This window comes from Mus caroli, chromosome 5 (assembly GCF_900094665.2).
Source record: "Mus caroli chromosome 5, CAROLI_EIJ_v1.1, whole genome shotgun sequence".
In the NCBI taxonomy this organism is placed as follows: Eukaryota; Metazoa; Chordata; class Mammalia; order Rodentia; family Muridae; genus Mus; species Mus caroli.
In genome coordinates, this window is record NC_034574.1 from 110,872,948 (window position 1) to 110,895,695 (window position 22,748).

Genomic DNA, 22,748 nt, shown 5'->3' on the forward strand with positions numbered 1-22,748 from the left:
CCTAGGACTCATGCAGAGGCCAGGCCGTGGTTGCCAGTCTTTGGAGATGGATTTTTAGCTGGTGATCTGGGCTTCACCGTGGCTGACGTTCTGGTCTCTGACTCAAATCACACCTCTCCTCTGTGCCTCTGATTCCTTAGTGATCAAGCAGAGATTATCCTGTTTACCTGGACTCTTTGACTGCTGAGAACCAAGCCAGAAAAAAAAAGGGGGTGGGGAGAGTCTTAGAAAAGCTTAGGTCCATGGTCCCTCCTCTGCCTTTGAAACCCACACTAGACGTCAATGGGAGTCACTCTGTCCTTAGAACCACCCATCTGGCGCTCACCGTGGTTGCACAACCAAGGTCAAGTTCAAAGGGTTAAACAAGATAGCGTCTAAGGTGGACGCCTGTGTTTCACACATAATCTTAAAGGAAGCATATCTCACGTTCCAAAGGCATTTCAAAGAGCTAACAAGAGGGCTTAGTAGGTGGTGGTGGTGGGGGGTGCTCACCACCAACCTTGGTAGCTATGTTCAATCCCCAGGACCCATATGGCAGAAGGATAAAACTGATTCCCCCCTCAAAGCATTTTACAAGGCAGACACAACTTTATAAGGCAGCCCATCTTTGGGAACCTCCAGAACCTTCTATGAGGTGGTGAACACCCCTCGAGGAAGTCAACACAGGGTTGTTTCGGAAGAGCAAACCCTGTGACTTACAAATGTGTGTGCAGGACCATAGCTGATTGCAGTTAAAGATTCATGGAGAAAAATCTCTCTGGGTTGCCTCCTGAGTGCACAGGGCCAAACCCAGGTTCTGGGTACCCAGAGATCAGAGCCATGAGCACCTCCTAGGCAGGCCTTGCTCCCCACCACCTCAAGCATCTTAGCCCTCAATCTCCCCTTCCCTCTCCTTTCCACTCACAGCATCTCCCCCATCCCTGCCTCCTTCAGGGAGAGATAGGGCGCCATCCGTTCTCCGCTCTAGGTACCCGGAACCCTTGCGTTTCTTTCCCCGTAAAGGGCCTTCCCTCTCCCATGCTGACTTTGAAGCCCACAGTCTGGTTGCTGCCCGTGACAGCCAGCACAGGTAGAGAGCATCTCTGTGTGTGTGTGTGTGTGTGTGTGTGTGTGTGTGTGTGTGCACGCGCGCACGCACAGGCATGTACATGCATGTATATGTGCTGGTATGTATGCATGTATGAGTGAATGGATGTGTGCTGGTGTGTGCACATGGATGAGTTCATGTGTGTGTGCTGGTGTATATGCATGCTTGCTGGAGTGTATACATGAATGAATGTATGTGCGTGTGTATGTGTGTGTGCACTAACATGCATGTGTGTGTGCTAGTATGTGTGCATGCATGAGTGCATTGTGTGCACTGATGTGTATGCATGAGTGTATGTGTGTGCTGATGTGTATGTATGCATGCATGAGTGAATGGATGTGTGCTGGTGTGTATGCATTCATGAGTGCATGTGTGTGTATGCTAGTGTGTATGCATGTGTGCTGGTGTGTGTGCATGTATAAATGCATGTGTGTGTGTGTCTCATATACATGTACATACATGTGTGTGTTAGTGTGTGTGCATGCATGAGTGCATGTATGTGTGCTGGTGTGTGTGCATGTATAAATGCATGTGTGTGTGTGTCTCATATACATGTACATACATGTGTGTGTTAGTGTGTGTGCATGCATGAGTGCATGTATGTGTGCTGGTGTGTGTGCATGCATGCTTGTGTGTGTGCATGCATGCATGCTGTACATTAGATGATGCACACCCAGAGTAGGAACATCCCTGGCTACATTTGAATCTCAGACGTGAATTCTAACCTAGGCTATGCTACTAACTCAGTGATCTTAAGCAGATCCCTTGACCTCTGTGGACTTGGTCTTTCTCATTGAGCAAATGGGGAGAAATCCCTGCCATGCCAGTCTCTGGAGGCTGGTGCTGAGGATGGAGGGAATTATTAACAACAGGCAAAGCAATGGCAGAAACCTCCAGCCTCATACAGTACACGTGCTGATATTTTTACCCCACAACCATCCACCCTGCCTCCCCCGTTAACCACACAGCCACCCCCCTGGTATGCTGCATGACAGATTTGGAGAAGTGACTCAATGTGAGTCTATTTTGGGGGCAGAAAATACACATCCGTGTATTTAGAACCTTGTTAGAACAAAAACTTTGAAAAGCATCCAGCCCAGAGACACGCTGCCAGAATGCGGGTGTTCTTTTTTTGTCTTTTCTCTCTCTCTCTCTCTCTCTCTCTCTCCCTCCCTCCCTCCCTCCCTCCCTCCCTCTCTTCCCTCCCTCCCTCTCTTACCTCCCTCTCTTACCTCTTTTCCCTTCCTCCCTCTCTCCCTCCCTCTCTTCCCTCTCTCTCCTTTTGCATTCTAATGTGTTTCTTGGGATTCTACCTTAGTTTGGGGTGGATTTGGGGAAAAAAAGGATTGCCTATTTGAATATTGGGAATCTTGTTTTAGTTTGTTTGTTTTTTAAGATTTTGTTTTAAATTATGTATGTCTATGTATGTACACGTGTGCAGTACCCACAGAAGCCACAAGAGGGCGTTGGATCTCTTGGCACTGGGGTTATGGGTAGTTACATATGCCTCCAGCCTCCATGTGGGTGCTGGGAACTGAACTCAGACACTCTGCCAAAAGCAGCCACTGCCAGCCCTTGTTTTTGTTTTGTCTAAAGATGAAAAGTCTTGATGGAAACTGATTTTTGTTTTCGGTCTTGGGGTTTCCAGAGTCTCTTTTGCTGAGGCCTGGGTCTTGGATATCCTCCTTGGCTGTGGAGACTATAGGGAGACGCTCCCTGAGCTCCATCCTCAGAACCCACATTTTAAATAAGCATGGCCAGGTGTGGTGGGGGCTCAGAAGACAGAGGCCTCATTCAGATGTAGCCAGGGATGTTCTGACCAACACTGGACATGCACCTTCTAATGTGCACATGCACACACACTAGCACACACAAATGCACAAGACACCCACACATGCATGCACACACATGAACACGCACATGCTTCCACACACGTGCACATGTACCCGCAAGCACGTGTCCTAGCCCACAGTGTCCACTCATGCCACAGATCTAAAATTAAATTAAATATTAACTAAGATTAAATGATATAAATGTAAAAACATAAATATAAAATAAGATATAAATATATAATCTGGGCCAAAAACAGTTTCCACTCTTCCTGGAAATGTGGCTCATGACCCTAAAAGGTCTAAGAATGTCCCTCCGTGGCAGGAGAGTGCTAGGGGGATAGGCCAGCATTGTGTAATTGCTGACATATTATCCGTCTATGCTGGCTGTAAAGTAGCCACATATGGCCACTGAGCACCTTTATTGCAATATGATGCGCACAGGCAGGGAACCATTTTTAAATTTTCATGCAAATATGCACTGTGGGTTGAGCATATTTCCCTGTACACCCCAACCTTCCCCTCACCCTTCTGTCCCCTAGACAACCTCAACTCTTCTTTCATGCCATTCATAAATACATGGTTTTATGTATCATTATAGAATTTAGGAGCTACAAATGAGAGGAAATAATGGAATATTTGTCTTTCTAGGGTTGGCTTAGATAACTATCACCCCTTGCACCCATTTTCCTGCAAATGATATGACTTCATTCTTCATTATGGCTAAAAAGTCCCCTCTTGAGTGCCAACTATGTACATCCCACATTTACCTACTATGTGCACCTCACATTTTACCTACTATGTGCACCCCTCATTTACTTATGTACATCCCACGTTTTACCTACTATGTGCATCCCACATTTACCTACTATGTGCACCTCACATTTTACCTACTATGTGCACCCCANTTATGTACATCCCACGTTTTACCTACTATGTGCATCCCACATTTACCTACTATGTGCACCTCACATTTTACCTACTATGTGCACCCCACATTTACCTATTATGTGCATTCCACATTTACCTACTATGTGCATCCCACATTTTATCTACTATGTGCATCCCACATTTACCTACTATGTGCATCCCACGTTTTACCTACTATGTACATCCCACATTTTACCAAGTCCTCTCTTTTTAGACACCTAGTTTTTTTATATTTAATTTTAATCTGTTGTATATTTCTATTTTAATATGTTTATATTATTTCATTTTAGCTTATTATATATTTACATTTTATTTTACATTTATATTATGTTTTTACATTTATATTATTTAATCTTAGTGTATATTTAACTTATTTTAGTTTATTATAATTAATTTTAGATTAATATGACCACAGAGAGCAAATGGCTATCATATTGGAGTTTGCAAGGGTGGTGTCTTAGTTAGGACACCATGACCAAGGCAACTCTTATAAAGAAAACATTTAAGGTGTGCGGTGGTGGTGCACGCCTTTAATCCCAGCACTTGGGAGGCAGAGGCAGGCAGATTTCTGAGTTCAAGGCCAGCCTGGTCTACAGAGTGAGATCCAGGACAGCCAGGGCTACACAGAGAAACCCTGTCTCGAAAAACAAACAAACAAAAAGAAAACATTTAATTGGGAATGGCTTATGGCTTACAGGTTCAGTGGTTCATTCCATTATTGTCATGCCAGGAAGCTTGGTGGCACACAGGCAGGCATGGTGCTGGAGAAGAAGCTGAGAGTTCTACAGCTTGATCCACAGGTAGCAGAAGTAGACTGTGTGCCACACTGGATGTATCTTGAGCATAGGAGACCTCAAAAATCTGCCGCCACAGTGACACACTTCCTCCAGCGAAGCCACACCCACTCTAACAAGGCCACACCCACTTCAACAAGGCCACACCTCCTAATTGTGCCACTCCCTATGGGCCAAGCATTCTAACACAGGGTCTGTGGGGGCCAAATATATTCAAACCACCACAGTTGGCTATCATTGTGATGAGTTACGGCTAAGTTGATGAATTCTCAAGAGTCCAGAGGTGTGATATAATAACACCAGAGAGAAGATTCCAGAAGCAGGACCAATAAATTGAAGATCCAGAGTGGGAGTTGGCCTCAGGAGGGGGCTCAAAGAGAACTCACAGCTGCCATTCCTTTGTCACAGGAGCTACAAGGTCCGATTCAACAGCGTCTCCTCCTATTCTGACTCCCGCAAGTCATCAGGTGACGGACCGGACCTGAGAGACAATTTTGAAAGTACTGGACCGCTGGCCAATGTGAGGTGAGTGAGGGTGCCAGGGAATGGGGTTGATAAAGGCTCTTAGAGGGTGGGGGTCATCTGCACAGTGGTTCTTTGTTCTGGAGAATTCCCCCTGAGGTGTTCCGCCCTTCCTCTGGGTCCTCTCCCTCTCTAACACACGCTACCTGGTCTCCCATGTGTGAGGACGCTTGTACCCAGCAACCTCCGATGCCCTCTAACTCCCTCCCAGAGCCCATTACTAAGGCCTGCCCACTGTCTGCCCTGAAGGGCAGTAGTCTCCAGATGCCACTATCAGAGCCACTTTTTCAAGTAGACACATTTTATACAGAATGAATGTCTCTGGAGACAAACACACGGCACCCCCTAAGATGATCTAGTGTTTCTCAATCCTGGGTGCACGTTAGAACCACCTGGGGTGATCCACTCATGGCTGCGTACACTTGTAGTCCCAGCAGTTGAGAAACTGGGGCAGGAGGATGGCAAGTTCAAGGACAGCCTGGGCTACATTAGGAGATTCAAACAAAACAAAGCCACCTGGGCTGGAGGGGTTGTTTTCGATCTACCAATGTGGTGTGTACGCCTGACTTGAAGAGATTCTACAGTTGGTCTAGAACCGGGGCTGCTGCTGCCCTTTCTTCTTCTAAGCCCGGCCAACAGCCTCGACTATGAAGTCAGATCTGAAAACTACTCCCCGACTTCATCTTTTCCTAAGCAGAGTCACATGCCATGAGACAGTTTGGGGGAGGATGTGTAACAAAGACAAGTACCTGGGTCTTCGATGTGTGTTTAGTTTAGTATCTGGAGAGATAAAATAAGAATGTGGAGCCTTGTCCTGGATAACGGTCAAGATATGGCCGACGCCCTGTCGGTCCACCATCCAGGAACAGACTTCTCCCACCTTGACCAGATAGATGAGCTTTCTTTTTTTTTAAGTCTTAAATATCCATTCATTCATTCATTTAATGTATATGAGTACACTGTCACTGTCTTGAGACACACCAGGAGAGGGCATCAGATCCCATTACAGATGGTTGTGAGCCACCATGTGGTTGCTGGGAACTGAACTCAGGACCTCTAGAAGAGCAATCCATGCTCTTAACCACTGAGCCATCTCTCCAGCCTGAGATGAGCCTTCTTAATGACTGCTGAGAGCTGGGCTCAGAGGGCACAGGATGTAGAGATCCTAGACTGAAGAACTGTGTCTATGTTTTAACACTCTTTCCTGTCTTGTACATGTATGCAGTGTGTGTGTGTGTGTGTGTGTATGTGTTACATGTTGCATGCAGGCACACACACCACAGTGCACACATAGAGGTCAGAGAGCAGCCTCAAGTGTGGGACCTCCCTTTCCACCTCATTTGATTTTTTTTGTTGTTGTTGTTTTGTTTTGTTTTTCGGTTTTTCAAGACAGGATTTCTCTGTATAGCCATGGCTGTCCTAGAACTCACTTTGTAGACCAGGCTGGCCTTGAACTCAGAAATCCACCTGTCTCGGCCTCCCGAGTGTGGGATTAAAGGCATGCGCCACCATGCCCAGCTTCCACCTCATTTGAAACAGGGTCTCTTTTCAGGTCTGCACACTCCAAGCTGGCTGACCCATGAGCTTCCTGTTTCTGCCTTTTTTCTGGCTACAGGAATTCTGGCATTATGGGCGCATGCTACCAGATTCATGTAGGTTCTAGAAATCTGAAGGCTGGTCCTTATGAACACTTTGCCCACTGACTGGGCTGTCTCCCCAGCCCAATGCTGTATCTTTAAAACAGCTGTAGGCTGGCATCAAAATTGAATAGAAAGCAAGAAAACATCTTCTCCCTCCCCACATCCCTATACACAGCCCCCACCCCCAACATCAGCAGCCCATGCCAATGGACACGGCCATGTCTTTATCCGCTAAAGCCTGTGGTCTGCATCAGGTCTTGCTTATAATGTGGAGCAGCTCTTAGGTCTTGATATCAGAACATAATTTTAGTATTACCTTCATACCTTAGGCAAAATTCTATCCCTCTCGATCCCACCCCCCGCCCCCCAAGTAAAACCCTCCCTCCTTCCCACTGGGGGGCTTGGATTTAAAGAATTTTACCCAGGAGCATGGCGAGGGAGGGTCTCCGTCTGTAAAGCTGTTGTCACACAAGCTTCAGAACCTGAGTCCCATCCCTAACACAGCTGTGCGCAGCTGTAACCCCAGCACCGACAAAGAGAGACAGGAGGATGCTCAAGACGTAGTGAGCAGTCCTGCCCCTCCCCACCCCCCAAATGCAGTTTGGAGACACAACACTTAAAGTTGACATCTGTCCTCCATACGCATATGCACACACACCAAAAATAATTGTACTTCATTATTATGGCGATATTTTAATTTCAGCCATTAAAAATATTCAGGCGCTTGTTTTTTCCTGTCTAATCCACCCCACCCGCTCTGCAAGGCACCTTCAACTTTGAAATCTTAGGTATCTTTGCTATCTGGCCCTGCAGATGAGAACTTAGCCACCTGTTGGTTTAGAGGTTTAAAATAGGAGCTTTGTACTCAAAAGTAGCAACTGTCATGGAAACACTGATTCTCCCAGTGATTGTGGCGTGGGCCCCTCAGTTCGTCCAGAAGCATTGTCATGAGTCAGCCAACTGATCTGTGGCTGGTGAGCCTAGGAGTCACATGTCTGAGGAAGATGCTGTAGTCAAAGGCTGAGAGAGGTTTATTAGAATTCTTTTTGCCGTCTTCTTTTTTTTGGTAAGATTTTTATTTATTATTATATGTAAGTACACTGTAGCTGTCTTCAGACACTCCAGAAGAAGTTGTCAGACCTCATGACGGATGGTGGTGAGTCACCATGTGGTTACTGGGGTTTGAACTCAGGACCTTCGGAAGAGCAGTCAGTGCTCATAACCGCTGAGCCATCTCACCAGCCCTTTGCCGTCCTTCTTAAAACAAATTGATTTGTCCCAAACAGAAGCATTCTCCTGAGGTTTTTTAGGTCGACGATCTAACGAACAGAGGGGCATCTATCCAACAGCCCATAATTCCTGCTCACTGCCCTTCTCTCTCTCTCCCTCCTCAGAAACCAGTAAAACTTTCTCCAGAAGGAGCAGTCGCTATTAGAGACCAAGGGAAAGGATCTTAAGAGCCCTTGGGGCTGAAGTCATCCTTTCATAGAAAAGTGTTATTCCATAGTTCTGAAAGCCAGGAGATCAGCAAGGGGAGGGGTCCCGCTGGCTTCTCTTTACTAGCTTGTCAGTGACTACCTTCCTATTGGCGAGGAGGGGCAGCGAAGGAGAGGAAATTGGCTTTATAGGACTCTTACTAAAACCTTGATCACTTCCTTAAAGCTCCTGACTCAACATACAGTCCCATAAAAGGGGTTCAAGACTCACGGGAATTTTGAAGTAATGCTAATCGGCCCATGGTACCAGACCCTCCCCAACACACACACACACACCCCTCCCACACCCTCCCATCACAGACAGACCTTCTCTTTCTCCTGGACAGGTTCTCAGTCTTCGGCCTGGGCTCTCGGGCATACCCTCACTTCTGTGCCTTTGGGCACGCAGTGGACACTCTCCTGGAGGAGCTGGGCGGGGAGAGGATTCTGAAGATGAGGGAGGGGGATGAGCTCTGCGGACAGGAAGAGGCTTTCAGGACCTGGGCCAAGAAAGTCTTCAAGGTATGGGACCCACCGTACCACAGACAGTGCCAAGCTGTCCATGGGGGCCGGGGTAGGGGAACTCCATGGTCAGATGGCTCAATGATAGGCTACTTGGCCAGCATGGGAGAGGAAGGGAGGTGGAGGGAAGGGAGAAAAAGAGGGAAAGAAGAAGGAAGAGAGGGAGGAAGAAAGGAGATCATAAGTGAAATGAAGGAAAGGGAGACAGATAGGAAGGGAGGGGTTTTCCCCAATGCACACAGCCAGGAGAGAGCTTTAGTGAATCTGAGCAACCTTAACACACATATTTTCCACTCAGAATCCTGGGGACACTGAACAGCAGTCCTGTGGCTTTTGCTCTCTGTCCTGTTCACTACCCTGGATTCTGTCCTCATCATCAGCCCCAGAAGGAAAGGTCCCGCCAGCTTCTGTCATTGAGCTTTTGCAGAAGGCAAAAGGGGAAACGTAGGGCCAGGGCTCCGTGGGTTACAAGGGGGAGCTACGTCTGTAACCTGTCCCTGGATTTCCACCCGGACATGGAGAGCCGGGATGGTTGCAGGTTCATTCACCTCTGAAAGAGCTGTCTCTCCTCGGATCATCAGCCAGCCTTGACGGAGCATCCCAGAGGCTAAACCAGTGTTTCTCAACCTTCCTAACGCTGCGACCCTTTAATACAGTTCCTCGGGTTATGGTGATCCCCAATCATATAATTATTTCATTGCTACTTCATAACTGTGATCTTGCTACTGAGTCCTAAGCATCTGATATGTGACACACACACACACCCCGAACGGTTGTGACCCACAGGTTGAGAACTGTTGCTCCTGGTCTCCCATCCCCTTGCCCCCGTCCCCCCCAGCCTGAGCTGTCACTCTTTTCTGTGTCTGTAGGCTTTCCTCCTTCTTCATTCCCTAGGGATGAAATCCAATACCAGGTGACATTTCACAATGGGCTTCTTTCCCTTGTTGTAAAGTTTTTTAGGTGCATCCACATGGGCCACCTAATCCCTTCTTGTGGTCAAATAATACTCCACAATACAATATTTTGCTTTTCTGTTTTTCTGTTGGTGAACATGGCAACTGTCTGTAAATCAGCACACAGCCAGTTAATAATAAAACCTGTGTTTGAAAACTCTTAGATTTCACTGAATAGTAGTCCCATGGTTGTTTATGTCTCTGTCTCCATTATTGGAGAGGCTGAGGCAGGGGCATCACTGGAGCCCAAATGTTAAAGACCTTTCTGAACCTGTCTCAGAAAATGTTTACTAATGGTTCTGAGCAGTAACTCTTAGGATTATTGTTTGCTGATAAAGGAGCTTTGACCAAAAAGTAATAAAAAAAAAAGAGTGTATCCAGACAGTGTGTGCTGGCTTTATATAATTGTTTTAAACCTTTTGAAGAAGATGAAAGGAAATTCTATGGCATTTACTTTCATTTTTAGTGTTAAGCCTCTGGGCACGTGGGATTTAGTAATCAATGTCATCATGGATGTGTTGAATTCAGTAGAAGTAAGGCCCTCAAGTCACTACTCAAAATGTAGGGTGGCGGGTAGGTGGGGGTAGATAGGTGGGTGGGGGTTGACAGGTGGGGTAGAAGAGTGGGTAGGGGTAGATGAATGGATGTATGAATAAGTAGGTGTATGGAATATTAGGTGGAAATGGACAAGAAGATGGATGAATAGAAAAGTAAATGGGGGGTGGATGGATGGATAGATGGGTGGATGGATAGATAAGTGGATGGACAGATAGGTGGATGGATAGATGGGTAGATGATGGATAGATGGATAGATGAGTGGATATGGGTAGATAGATGGTAGATAAGTGATGGATGATGGATGGATGGCTAGGTAGATGGATAGATAAATGGTGGATAGATGGATAGATGGATGGATGGATAATGGGTGGATGGGTGAATGGTTGGAGAAATGGATGGATAGATGGAAGAAAGGGTTGGTAGATAGATGGACTGATAGCTAGGTAGATGAAAGGGTGGGTAGGTCAGTGGATGAGTGAATGGGTTGGTGGGTGGATGGTGAAAGGAAGGATGGGTGTCTGGATCGATGGGTGGGGAGAGGGAGGCGAGGATGAGAAGAGAAGAGAGAAAGAGAGGGAGAGAGGGAGGGAGGGAGGGAAGCTTCCATGCCATGACTTGGAACACCTGGGGAGGACCTACCTAGGATAACTGATCTAACATCTGGGATAACTCTCTGTGTGCCGCAGGCAGCCTGTGATGTGTTCTGCGTAGGGGATGATGTCAACATTGAGAAGGCGAACAATTCCCTCATTAGTAATGACCGCAGCTGGAAGAGGAATAAATTCCGCCTCACTTACGTGGCAGAAGCTCCAGAGCTGACCCAAGGTACCTGACACATCCTTTGGAACACCTCTGTAACCTTGGGGAGGGTGGGTCTGCAGAGCTCCCCTTGGGGACGGTAGCTGTGTCACTCTGGTCCCCCTTTCAGAAAAGCCCTTGCGGGACCACACTTCTGTCCCCACATGCAGGGCTCTGTGTAGCTAGGAGCCCACTGCATCCTCACCTCCATCCCAGTCACCTTGGCATTTGGTTGAGTGTCTGTAACCACCTCACCAAGCCCCACCAATGCCTGCCCCCTTCCACTCCACAGGAAGCTCTGAAGAGGGGTCTGGGGAATGGCTCAGTTGGTAAAGTATAGACTTTGCAAACACCAAGACTGGAGTTCAATTCCCCAGAACCCATGAAAGAGTCAGCCATGGTTGATACATGGTTGTAGTCCCAACACTGGGGAAGAAGAGGCAAGAGAATCTTTGGGGGCTCACTAGCCTGCCACCCTAGCCTAGCTAGCCAGCCCCAGGCCAGTGAGAGACCCTGGCTTAAAAGATCAGCTCACACACAGCACCTAAATAATGACAGGCCTGGCTATTCCCTGACTTATATACACACACCTACAGCATGCCCCGTGCACACACCACTACACATACACACAGATGTGCACACACATACCCAAAGCAGAGGAGATTTTGTGAACCATTGTTTAAACCCCCCTTTCATAGCAACCATTATTTCTCTCCTCACAGGTCTTTCCAATGTTCACAAAAAGCGAGTCTCAGCCGCCCGACTTCTCAGCCGCCAAAACCTGCAAAGTCCTAAATCCAGGTAGGAATGCCTGGGTTCGCTCAGCAGCAATCCCCTCGGCTCCCAACTGCCACCCATAGCCAGGAAGGAGAACTCAGACCTCAGAGACCCACTACAAGCTGCTGCAGTCCCCCTGCCACCAGATCCTACCTTCCCTCCCCTGTGCCCCCAACCAGAGACAGGGACAAAGGAGAGGTAGACAAAGAAAATGGGCTTCAGGGTGATCTGAGCACGGGGTCACCTGTGAAATAGGCAAATGTTCTCTTTGGGCAGCATCTCCATTAGAAAATGCTTAGCACAAGTAATTTCTTACTGCGGGTTGTTTTTGTCTAGGTCAATGGGTCTCAAACTGGTGGGTGTGATTCCTTTTGCGGGGCAGGGGTGTCAAATGACCCTTTCACAGGGGTCACCGTGGACCATTGGAAAACACAGATACAGTCATGACGATTCATAACAGTAGCAACTTTTCAGTTATTAAGTAGCAACAAACATAATTTTATGGTTGGGGGAGGGGGGTCATGACAACACGAACTGTATTACAGGGTCTCGGCATTAGGAAGGTTGAGAACCACTCACTGCTCTAGAGACTGCAAAAGTAGCTACCCTCACTATAGAGTAGCAATGAGCACTCAAAACCAATGTACTATAATACATTAATTACATGCACACGTTACAGCATGCTTAGGGAGATTGGAGAATGGCCTTTGGGTGGCCATCCTCACCCCCCCCCAGCTTGTCTGAGACAGGGTCTCTTCACAGCGCCATAAGCCAGAAGATCTGGCTCCTGGAGCTTTTGTAGATCCTCCTGTCTCTCCCTACGAGGATGCTATGCTTTTTTGGATACACGTGCTCTGCCTTTGGCTTTTTCGTTGTTCAGAGTGTGTGTGTGTGTGTGTGTGTGTGTGTGTGTGTGTGTGTGTGTGTGAGAGAGAGAGAGAAAGAGAGAGAGAGAGAGAGAGACAGACAGACAGACAGAGACAGACATGCTAAGGGCTGTGCTTGCCAAAGCCAGAAGAGACTGTTGGATCCCTGCAAACTAGAGTTAAAGGTGACTATGAGCCACCACAGAGGTGCTGGGAACTAAATCTGGGTCCTCTCTGATGGCCACCAGTGCCATTTTTCCAGCCTTTCATGTGGCTTGTAGAGATCTGAACCCTTAGGCTTGTGTGGTAAGTGCTTTTACCCACTGAGCCATCTCCCCAGCCCTCGAAATTATCTTTCTACCCAGCATAGCCAATTATCTTAATATCTACTGTAGCCAAACACCTTGCTATCCGATATAAAGTATGTTTGTCTTAGCACTTGGGGTTTGTGGCTTTTGTTTTATGCGATGCTGGGTCTTGAGCCTGGGGTCTTGTGCACACTAATCAAGTTCTGGATCACCGAAGTCTATTTTAAGTCTTTGCACTTGACATAAAATCCAGTTAGCCCTATTAAGCGACATCCAAAACAAATTCACTTCTTCCTAAAGAGAGGTTTGAACGGCCAAGGACTTAGCTTCGGGTCCCAGAGCCTCTAAGTTGTTCTTCTTCATATATGAGCTCCTGAACTTTGGAGTTTAATCACAGGGCTCTCGATATCCATTAGAAACGTCACTTTCAGACCTCACCAGCAGCAGCAGAATTTACATGATCCCCACCAACACCCATCCATGCTGGACCTGTCACTGCCATCACTAGTCTAAACAGGACATGCTAATATCACCTGTCATGCAGGCACTGTCCTCAGAGACAACTCACTCACCCTTTAAGCCCATGTCCTCCATGGGCCCAGCCTGATCACACCCAGACTGACCACTCATCTGCAGCTGTAAGTATTTTTCAAGGGCTGGAGAGATGGCTCAGCAGTTAAGAGCACTGACTGCTCTTCCAGAGGTCCTAAGTTCAATTCCCAGAAACCACATGGTGCCCTCTTCTGGTGTGTCTGAAGACAGCTACAGTGTACTTATATATAATAAGTAAATCTTAAAAAATAATAATAATAATTTTTCAAGTCTCTGTACTCAGTCCCTCTCAGGAATTTTTTTCCATTTTTTTTTTCAGTTACCACCCAGATAGATCTTTTAAATTCTTTTTCGTAGCCCTAGGCACTGACCCCAGCACTTTCATACACAGACTGGGGCTGTGTGGCTTTGGAAAAGTCACTGAGTAGACAGTGGAAAGCTGGAGAGAGATGGCTCAGTGGTTACAAGCACTGGCTGCTCTTGCAGAGAACCCTGGTTCAGTTCCCAGCATCCGTGTGACTGCCCGCAACTGTATTCCAGTTCTAAGAGATTTGGCTCCTCCTTCTGGCCTTCATGTGCAGCAGTGAACTAGTGTACATTTGACACATTCATAGACAAAATAAAAATAAGTGTTTTTCTTGAAATACTGGCAGCAAGCTTGCACACTCATATCTAGTATACTGTCTCCAACGCACGGAGCTGAGCCTCTGGGAAGTTTCTCACTCACACCAGCCCAGTAAGCAAAGGCCACAATTTATTATAACACATGTTATATTGTATATAACATATATATTATAACATATCTCACATGTTGGATATGGGAAGTGACCCTGAAAAAAATGCCAGCGACATTTCCAAGGTCACACTGACCTGGTTATCTGGCTGCCATTCCAAATGACTCCACAGATGGCCTCCATCATTCGTGCCAGGCTGCTGTGACCATTGCAAATGAGCCTCCTGAAGATGCTGGCACAGTACAGGATGCAGTCACAGTCCTTGGTCCTCCCAGCTTCCTCGTGTCACCTGCAAAAATGCATGCGACCCACGTGCCCTTCCAAGCCTTTGCTTAAAGAGGTCAACAGGACAGAGCCCCGAGCCTCTTGAACTGTCTCTCAAAGGCTCTCAGGCATTAATGGAATATATTAGGCGTCTAGTACCTTTGAATAGTTAGAAGCAGCGTTGGGTGCGTAGGCACATCTGATGGAGAGGTTTTAAGCTTACTGAGGAGTGTTGGATGCTGAAAAGCCGGAGTGTGATGAGTCCTCCCTGGAACGTGGTTCTTAGACAGCAAGGAAATCGGCAAATGGCCTTCAAATCTGCCCCTGTGCACTGCCAGGAGGGACCTGACTCTGGCAAAACGTTATTAACAAAGGAATATTCCAAGGAATGCTAGGAGCTGGAATTGAATTAAAATAGTTGTGAATTAGCAGAGAAAGGAACAAAGTGTGCCTATCTCTTTAAGATAATGCCACTTTGTGGCCTGGAGCAATAGCCCAGTGGTTTAGAACCCTGGCTGTTCTTCTAAAGGACTTGGGTTTAATGCCCAGCACCCATACAGTGGTTCACAACTTCATATAACTCCAGTTCTAGGGGATCTGGTGCCCTTTACTGGCATCTGTGAGCCCAGGCAAGCAAATGGTGCATAAATATATGTGTAGGCAAAACACCCATCCACATACACATAAAATAAAAATAACTAAATATGGGTTTGTTTGTTTGTTTTTCAGTTTTCTGAAACAGGGTTTCTCTGTGTAGCCCTGACTGTCCTGGAACTCACTGTGTAGGCCAGGCTGGCCTCAAACTCAGAAATCCGCCTGCCTCTGCCTCTCAAGTGCTGGGATTAAAGGCGTTCACCACCACTGCCCAGCTTAAATATGCTTTTTTAAGATAATGCTTTATAGAGTTCAATTTTCTGAGTGGAAAAAGCATAAGTCACATACCTGCCCAGGACAACGCCAAAGAGATGGCTCTCTGACCTAGGAAACCATAAATAAGATCTCACAAATTGTTCTCACTAGCAGTCTTTAATTACAAGCAATGTGCCAAAAAGAAATAAATAGCCTTTGGCGGGTGACCCTTGCAGAGCGACCCCGCTCAGAGCATCTTGCCTGGAAATGAATCTTGTGGTACAGGCAACAGTCATTAGGAAAAAACAATGTATACAAGTAATGTGATAGGGTGAGTGCGGGCAGGATAGAGACAGGGAATTCTAGAAGTCAAGAGGAGGAGAGAAGAATGAAAGACTGAGATGAGAACTAAGAAGAGTGACCTTCAGAGGAGAAAGAGAATACATAGTAAGGGAAGAGCTAACTCATGGGCACCAAAGGAATTGTCAATGGACAGAGAGAGTCCTAATAGAGAGATCTTTATGTCTGAATGGAGAGGACATATTTGTACCTGTGTGTGGAGGTGTGTACATGTGTTTATATGTGTGTGCATGTATGTGCATATGTGTACTTGTTTGTGCATGTGTGTACGTTTATACCCGTATGTGCATGTGTACCTGTGTGCCTGTATGTGCATGTGTGTTCATATGTATGTACATTTTGTACCTGTGTGTGCGTGTATATGTGTACATGTGTGAGTGTGTGTGCACATGTGTGTACATGTATGTACATGTTTGTGCACATGTGTGTTCGTATGTTTCTGTGTACATGCTTGTACCTGTGTATGCATGTGTAAGTATACGTGTGTGTGTGTGCCTGTGTGTTCATGTTTGTTCATATATGTCTAGAGACCAGAGGTGACAGATTCTCAGCCTTATTTTTTGCAATAGGCTCTCACAGAACCTGGGGAGCATTGATTCAACTAAACTGCTGATCGGTGAGCCCCAGGCACCCTCCTCTCCAGCAGTAGGATTATAGACACACACTGCTTCACCCAGCTTTTCACTTCCAAGGGGGAATTTGAACTCAGGCCCTCTGCTTTCATGGCAAGCACACTTACTACAGTGTATCTCCCCAGCCTGAGAACCCTGGGTTTTATTACATACATACATACATACATACATACATACATACATACATACATACGTGTGTATGTATGTGTATGTATGTGTGTGTGTATATCAGTCCAAAAAATCTTTTTTAAATGTTAGTTAAAGCAGATGAGCTCTCAGCTTCGCAGCCTGCAGTAGTTTCTTCAAACCACAGGAGATTCTCTGAAATCTTTGCTGAATGGGTCATGAAGAGGTCCCTGGGGAAATCACACAGGTCAGGGAGAGGTCTCTGGGGGATTACACAGGTTGGGAGAGGTCCCTGGGATCACACAGGCATGAAGATGTCCCTGGGACCCAGCCATCACCTCTCTCAAACTGCAGTCATGGTCAGGCACGGTGGCACATACCTTTCATTTTAGTACCTCAGAATGCTGAGGCAAGAGGACTGTGCTCCTGTGTGTGTTCCTGATCACCCTGGTGTATATCATTCATTCAGAGCCAGCCTGGGCTACATGGTGAGTTTGAAGGGAGCTTGGACAACATAGAAGGGCACTGCCGACGTAAAACATGAAGGGACAAAGAAAAGCAACATTTCCCCTTTCTATGCTGCCCCCTTTTCTACACTAGACTCTTGCTGTCCCTCCCTCTTCATTGCCCTGAACAGAGCTGTTTGTGTGCTCAGTCCTCCTTATGTTCAAATACCAGCCCACAGAGCGGCCACCTATTCCCACTGTCTCCCTCATGCCACCCCCTGCTGCCACACATCCACCCCCTGACCCCTCTGAGATCTTCAAGTGACTCCTCAGAATAAGGTCACTGCCCTCCTTGCCCCTCCCCCTCCCCCCAGTGCCTAAAACTCCATTTATGATGGCCAGGCCTTGCAGAGGGTACCCTGCAAGCTCATGGCTACCCTCTGGTAGAATGGAGCCTTTTGGATGTTGTTTTGGTTTGGGTTTGGGGGGGAGGTTGTTTGTTTGTTTTTGTTTTTTGAGGCTGGGTTTTTCTGTGTAGCCCTGGCTGTCCTCGAACTCAGAAATCCATCTGCCTCTGCCTGCCAAGTGCTGGAATTAAAGGCATGAGCCACCACTGCCCGGCTTGGATCTTTTAGATATTTAGATTTTTCTATTTAACACGGGACATTAGGCAATTCTTGTCTCACCTGTGAGCCTCTCTGAACCACTGTCATATGTATGTATGTATATATGTATGTCTTTGAATCTGTGTGTGTGTGTATGTGTGTGTGTCTGAATCCATGTAAGTGACACTTCTGTATAGGAAGGAAATGAGCCAGATATGGGACAGGCTGTGAGGAGAGAGACATACAAGACCTGCATGGCTACTGCTTCCCAAATTGCCCTTCTCCCCGACAGCTTCTCAATGGACCATATGGGTTGTAGTTCACACCTATAATCTTAGCACTTGGCATGCTGAGGAGAAAGTTCAAAGCCAGTCTGGACTACATAATGAGCTCCAGACCAGCCTGAGCTACCTAAGATGTGAGACCCTCTGTCTGTGAAGGGACAGGAGGAGGAGGAAGGGAGTGAATGAAGAAAGAAAGGGAAAGGAAAAAATCTCTACCCCAAAGCTTAATGAACATAAAAAAATGCAGCTGAATTGAGGGTGACTGTAATTGATGCAAGGGATGCCCCGTGAGACCCATGGCCAGCTAGTCACTTGCAAAGTCATCTCGTGCAAATTCCGGGGATGTTGTGGCACCTGGACCCCCCCTTCCGGGCACCTAGACCCACCTTCCGGGCACGTGTTGGCTGGATCACAAGCAGGAACACGGGGCTTTGGGGGAAGCAACTGAACGTCAGCCAGGTCAGCGAGTTCAGGTCCTTGGCCATCCTGTTGGCAACAAGTTCTGACTGGGGTGGGGGTGGGGGGTGTGAGGAGCGTGGCGGAGGGCGGGGTGGGCGTGGAGTCCAAATTGCTTTGAAAGCCTTTTGCGGACTTCACTGTGCATGAGCAGCCGGCTCCTGAATTAGAGGCCTTGCGGCGCCCCCTGCTGGTTGGTGTCTTCTGCTAAACTCTTCCTGTCACCCCAGTGGTGCCTGACGTCTTTACTCCCAGGAACCAAAGGCTGATCAGAGCTAGAGAGATGCTGTAACTGACAAGCTCAGTACCCCAGAGAGTACAAGACCCTCTTGGGAGAGGAAAGGGACGTCCAAAACCCTAGGAACACACAGTAGAGCCTCCCAAGCTGTCCACTATATCACAAACAGGGTGCCAGGCTTCAAGAAACGGCTTCACGCTCTCCCCACCCCACTTACACACAGAGATTTGTGCCAGTTTAGCTATTTTTAATATCGGTGGCTATTCATGGCACAAAGGGGCTCTTGGTTGTGCCAAAAACATCCCTAAATAGCAAGTGCTCTTGGACTATTCAAGTATGATTTACATGTGGAGAACATGAGCTTCTCCCTCCACTGAGACCAGTTGGCAAGGAGGAAAGAAAGAGGTCTGGAGAGCTATGGCAGCCTGCAGCTCAGAGTGCAGACTTACCAGGTACAGACTCACCCAGGTACAAACTCACCTGGTGTAGACTAACCCAGGTGCGGACCCACCCAGATTCAGGCTCACCCAGGTGCAAGTTCACAAGGTACAGACTCACCCAGGTGCAGGCTCACCCAGGTGCAGGCTCACTCAGGTGCAGGCTCACCCAGGTGCAGACTTACCCAGGTGCAGGCTAACCCAGGTACAGGCTCACCCAGGTTCAAGTTCGGCAGGTGCAGGCTCACCCAGGTGCAGGCTCACCCAGGTGCAGGCTCACCCAGGTTCAAGTTCACCAGGTGCAGGCTCACCCAGGTGCAGGCTCGCCCAGGTTCAAGTTCACCAGGTGCAGGTTCACCCAGGTGCAGGCTCACCCAGGTGCAGACTCACCCAGGTGCAGGCTCACCTAGGTGCAGACTTACCCAAGTGCAGGCTCACCCAGGTTCAAGTTCACCAGGTGCAGACTCACCCAGGTACAGGCTCACCCAGGTGCAAGCTCATCTAAGAACAGACTGGCCTGGTTGCAGACTAACCCATATGGCATTGTCATCCCATGCCTAGATCTGTAGATATTATGTCAAATGCAGTAGATCTACCCCAAGACAGTTTTATTCATTTCTTCTTTTCATGTGTACACCTGTGCACATGTGCAGGGCTCATGTATGCATACATGCCTGCATGCACACAGAGGCCCCAGATTAATGTTGGGACTCTTTCCACCATATTCTTTGAGGCAGTATCTCTCCATCAAACCCAGAGCTCTCCCTGAGACTCTTGCTAAGCCGTTTGCTTCGGAAATCCCATGTCCCCACTTTCTGAAGCTAAAATTGGCAATGGACCACCATGCCTACCTTATACTCAATAGGTTTAGGGAGTGTAAATCTTGTACTTTTATTTGCAAAGCAAGCACTTTAACTACTGAGCCATCTCCCCAGAAGAGGGGAGGAGCCCCTGGGCCTCGAGTTACAGCTGGTTGTGAGCCATGCTGTGGGTACTGAGAATTGAACCCAGGTCCTCGGGAAGAACAGCCAGTGCTCTTAACTGCTGAGCCATCTCTCCAGCCCCAGCCTTAAAACATTTTTTGTTTGTTTGTTTTTGTTTTTTGAGACAGGGTTTCCCTGGCTGTCCTGGACCTCACTTTGTAGACCAGGCTGACCTTGAACTCAAAAATCCACCTGCCTCTGCCTCCCAAGTGCTGGGATTAAAGGTGTGCGCCACCACTGCCCAGCTGCCTTAAAACTTTTTAATGGACCAAAATAATCACACTTTGAATATCTTACTTATTGACTAGGTGTGATCTTTTTCATTCTTTGGTGGTGCTAGCGATTGAACCCAGAGACTCCCGTGTGCTAGGTGGTGTTAGGGCTTGAGTAGTCTGTATGTCTTCCTGCCAGAGAAAAAGGATTCCTTTGGATGGATGGGAACTGGTTTCACTTGTAGTCCAGATTGAGCTCATTTCTATATATAAGGACTGCCTGGGACCTAACAGGCAAGGGGCTGCCTGGGACCTAACAGGTAAGAGCTGCAGCTGCAGCTCCAGCTCCAGCCCCATTTTTGTTTTGCTTTTGTATTATGAGACAGGATCCCACAAGCCTGCTCAGGCTGGTCTTGAACTCAGTAGCTGCCACACCTCAAACTTGCAATACTCCTGTCTTAGCCTACTCAGTGACTATAGATTTAAAGACCTCTGCTGAGAACCAGCAAAAAAAGAAAAAAAATGCTTTTGGGGGTGGGAGAGGGGGATAGGATGTTCCTATGTAGCCTTGGCTATTCTGGAACTCTGTTGAGGCCAGTCTGGATTCAAGCTCACAGAGATCTGCCTGCCTCTGCCTCCTGAGTGCTGGGATTAAAGGCATACATCACTACACCTGACCAAAAATTCACTCTCTAAAAACAAATAGGATTTACTCATGCATACAAGTGTTGAACCTGCATGTATGTCTGTGCATCACTCACATGCCTGGAACTGGAGGTCAGAATTGAGCAGCCCCCTGGAACTGGAGTTGAAGATAGCCATGAGCCATCATGTGGATGCTGGGAACCAAACCTAGAGCAGCCAGTGCGCTTAACCACTGATCCATTGCTCTGGCCCCAAGAATTTGCTCTTGAAGCAACTGGTTCACGTGGGCCTCATGAACTTGAAACACACAAACTCAAGCAGGTGTGACCCAGTACATGGATTCTCCCTAGAGTCCCTCATTCTTACACACTGATGCATCTATGCATGAAGGTCCCTGAGCCTCTGGCTGGCCCTTCCTTCTCCTACAAATGGACCTTGCTCGTAAAAGAGAGCAGAGGGCCAGCGAGAAGGCTCAGTGGGTAAAGGTACTTGCTGCCAAGCCTGACAGCCTGAGTTCAATCCCTGAGACCAACAAAGCAGAAACAAAGAACCAAGCCACTTAAGCTGTCCCCCACCCATGTGCCATGGCAAGCACGTGACACTGTCATGACTATGCACACACACACACATAAAATAATTAAGAGAGCATGGTGTTCTATGAGAAGTGATAAGTAGAGCTTTATAAATCAGAGGCACTCCACCTATAGCTACAGTGAGTGGCTGGTTCCTGAGAGAATCCTGATGGATACAAAGGACATGGCAGCTAACAACTAGTTACCTGGGAACCCAGAAGTGCCTTCCTTCAGCAAGGACTCGGGACATACTATGTGCCAGCCACTATCAATGGGGATAAAGCCACAGCCATACTAGATAAATGCCCTGCGTCACCGTGTTCCTATTATCCTAGAATACATCACTAGCCACAGAAGTAAGAAAGTAAAGGATTCTGTAATGGAAGAAAGTGAAGAAGAGGCAGAAAGATATGGGGGATGGATACATCTCAGCAGGTTGTGGCTGGGATCGGGACTTGGTAGATGAGAAGGGACTAGCATGGAAGACTGAGCTGGGAACACCAGAGAGGCCATGAGAACTTGGGGACCAGCCCCAAGAAAGGAGGTGAGCCATCACAAGTGTGATGTCCCTGACCCAGGACCTGGCAGTTGGTTCGATGATGGAGAGCTGACTGGAGGAGCTTGGCAGAAGCTATGGGGGGGGGGGGGGTGCTGGGCATGCATCTCAGCCGACCAGAGCCAGGGAGCATGGAAGGAGAGCTCTGCAAACTAGAGAGACAGACCAGGGGCAAAGGGGAGACAGAGTGCTGGTCTTTGTCCCACGACACCCCCCCCCCCGTTTCCTGCAGCCGATCGACCATCTTCGTGCGTCTCCACACCAACGGGAATCAGGAGCTGCAATACCAGCCAGGGGACCACCTGGGTGTCTTCCCTGGCAACCATGAGGATCTCGTGAATGCACTCATTGAACGGCTGGAGGACGCGCCGCCTGCCAACCATGTGGTGAAGGTGGAAATGCTGGAGGAGAGGAACACGGCTCTGGGTGAGGCTTCTGGCTGCACCTCCTAGAAAGGCTAGGAGGGCCTCAGCCTCCCAAGTGGGCAGAGCAGCTGCCAGGGTGTGGTTGGCCTATCCAGAAGGACTTCCTACCTCACTCTAGCCAACAAATGTATCAGCAATAGCCTTCTTCCCTCCTTCCCCTCCTTCTTTCTTTACCCTTCCTCCCTTCTCTTCCTCCTTCCCCTCCTTGCATCTGTTCTTTATCTCCCTCCCCTTTTCCCTCCCCGTTCCCCTCCCCCTTCCCCTCTTCCCCCTCTTTCCTTCTTTCTCCCCCCTTCTCCCTTCCCTTTCTCCC

At 47.8% G+C, this 22,748-nt stretch overlaps 1 protein-coding gene across 4 annotated transcripts in view; it reads left to right on the forward strand.

The window, feature by feature from the left end:
* The window catches only part of Nos1 (nitric oxide synthase 1), a 175,253-nt gene that overhangs the window by 132,950 nt on the left and 19,555 nt on the right, over positions 1–22,748 (forward strand). For 3 of the 4 annotated variants that reach the window (XM_029478000.1, XM_029477999.1, XM_021162640.2), the window contains exons 17-21: positions 5,049–5,165; positions 8,625–8,799; positions 10,997–11,135; positions 11,831–11,909; positions 22,243–22,436. In XM_029478000.1, coding sequence (XP_029333860.1) covers positions 5,049–5,165; positions 8,625–8,799; positions 10,997–11,135; positions 11,831–11,909; positions 22,243–22,436 — 704 coding nt within the window. Of the gene's footprint in view, positions 1–967; positions 1,070–5,048; positions 5,166–8,624; positions 8,800–10,996; positions 11,136–11,830; positions 11,910–22,242; positions 22,437–22,748 lie in introns of all 4 variants that reach the window. The other variant, XM_029478001.1, reaches the window with a different exon arrangement.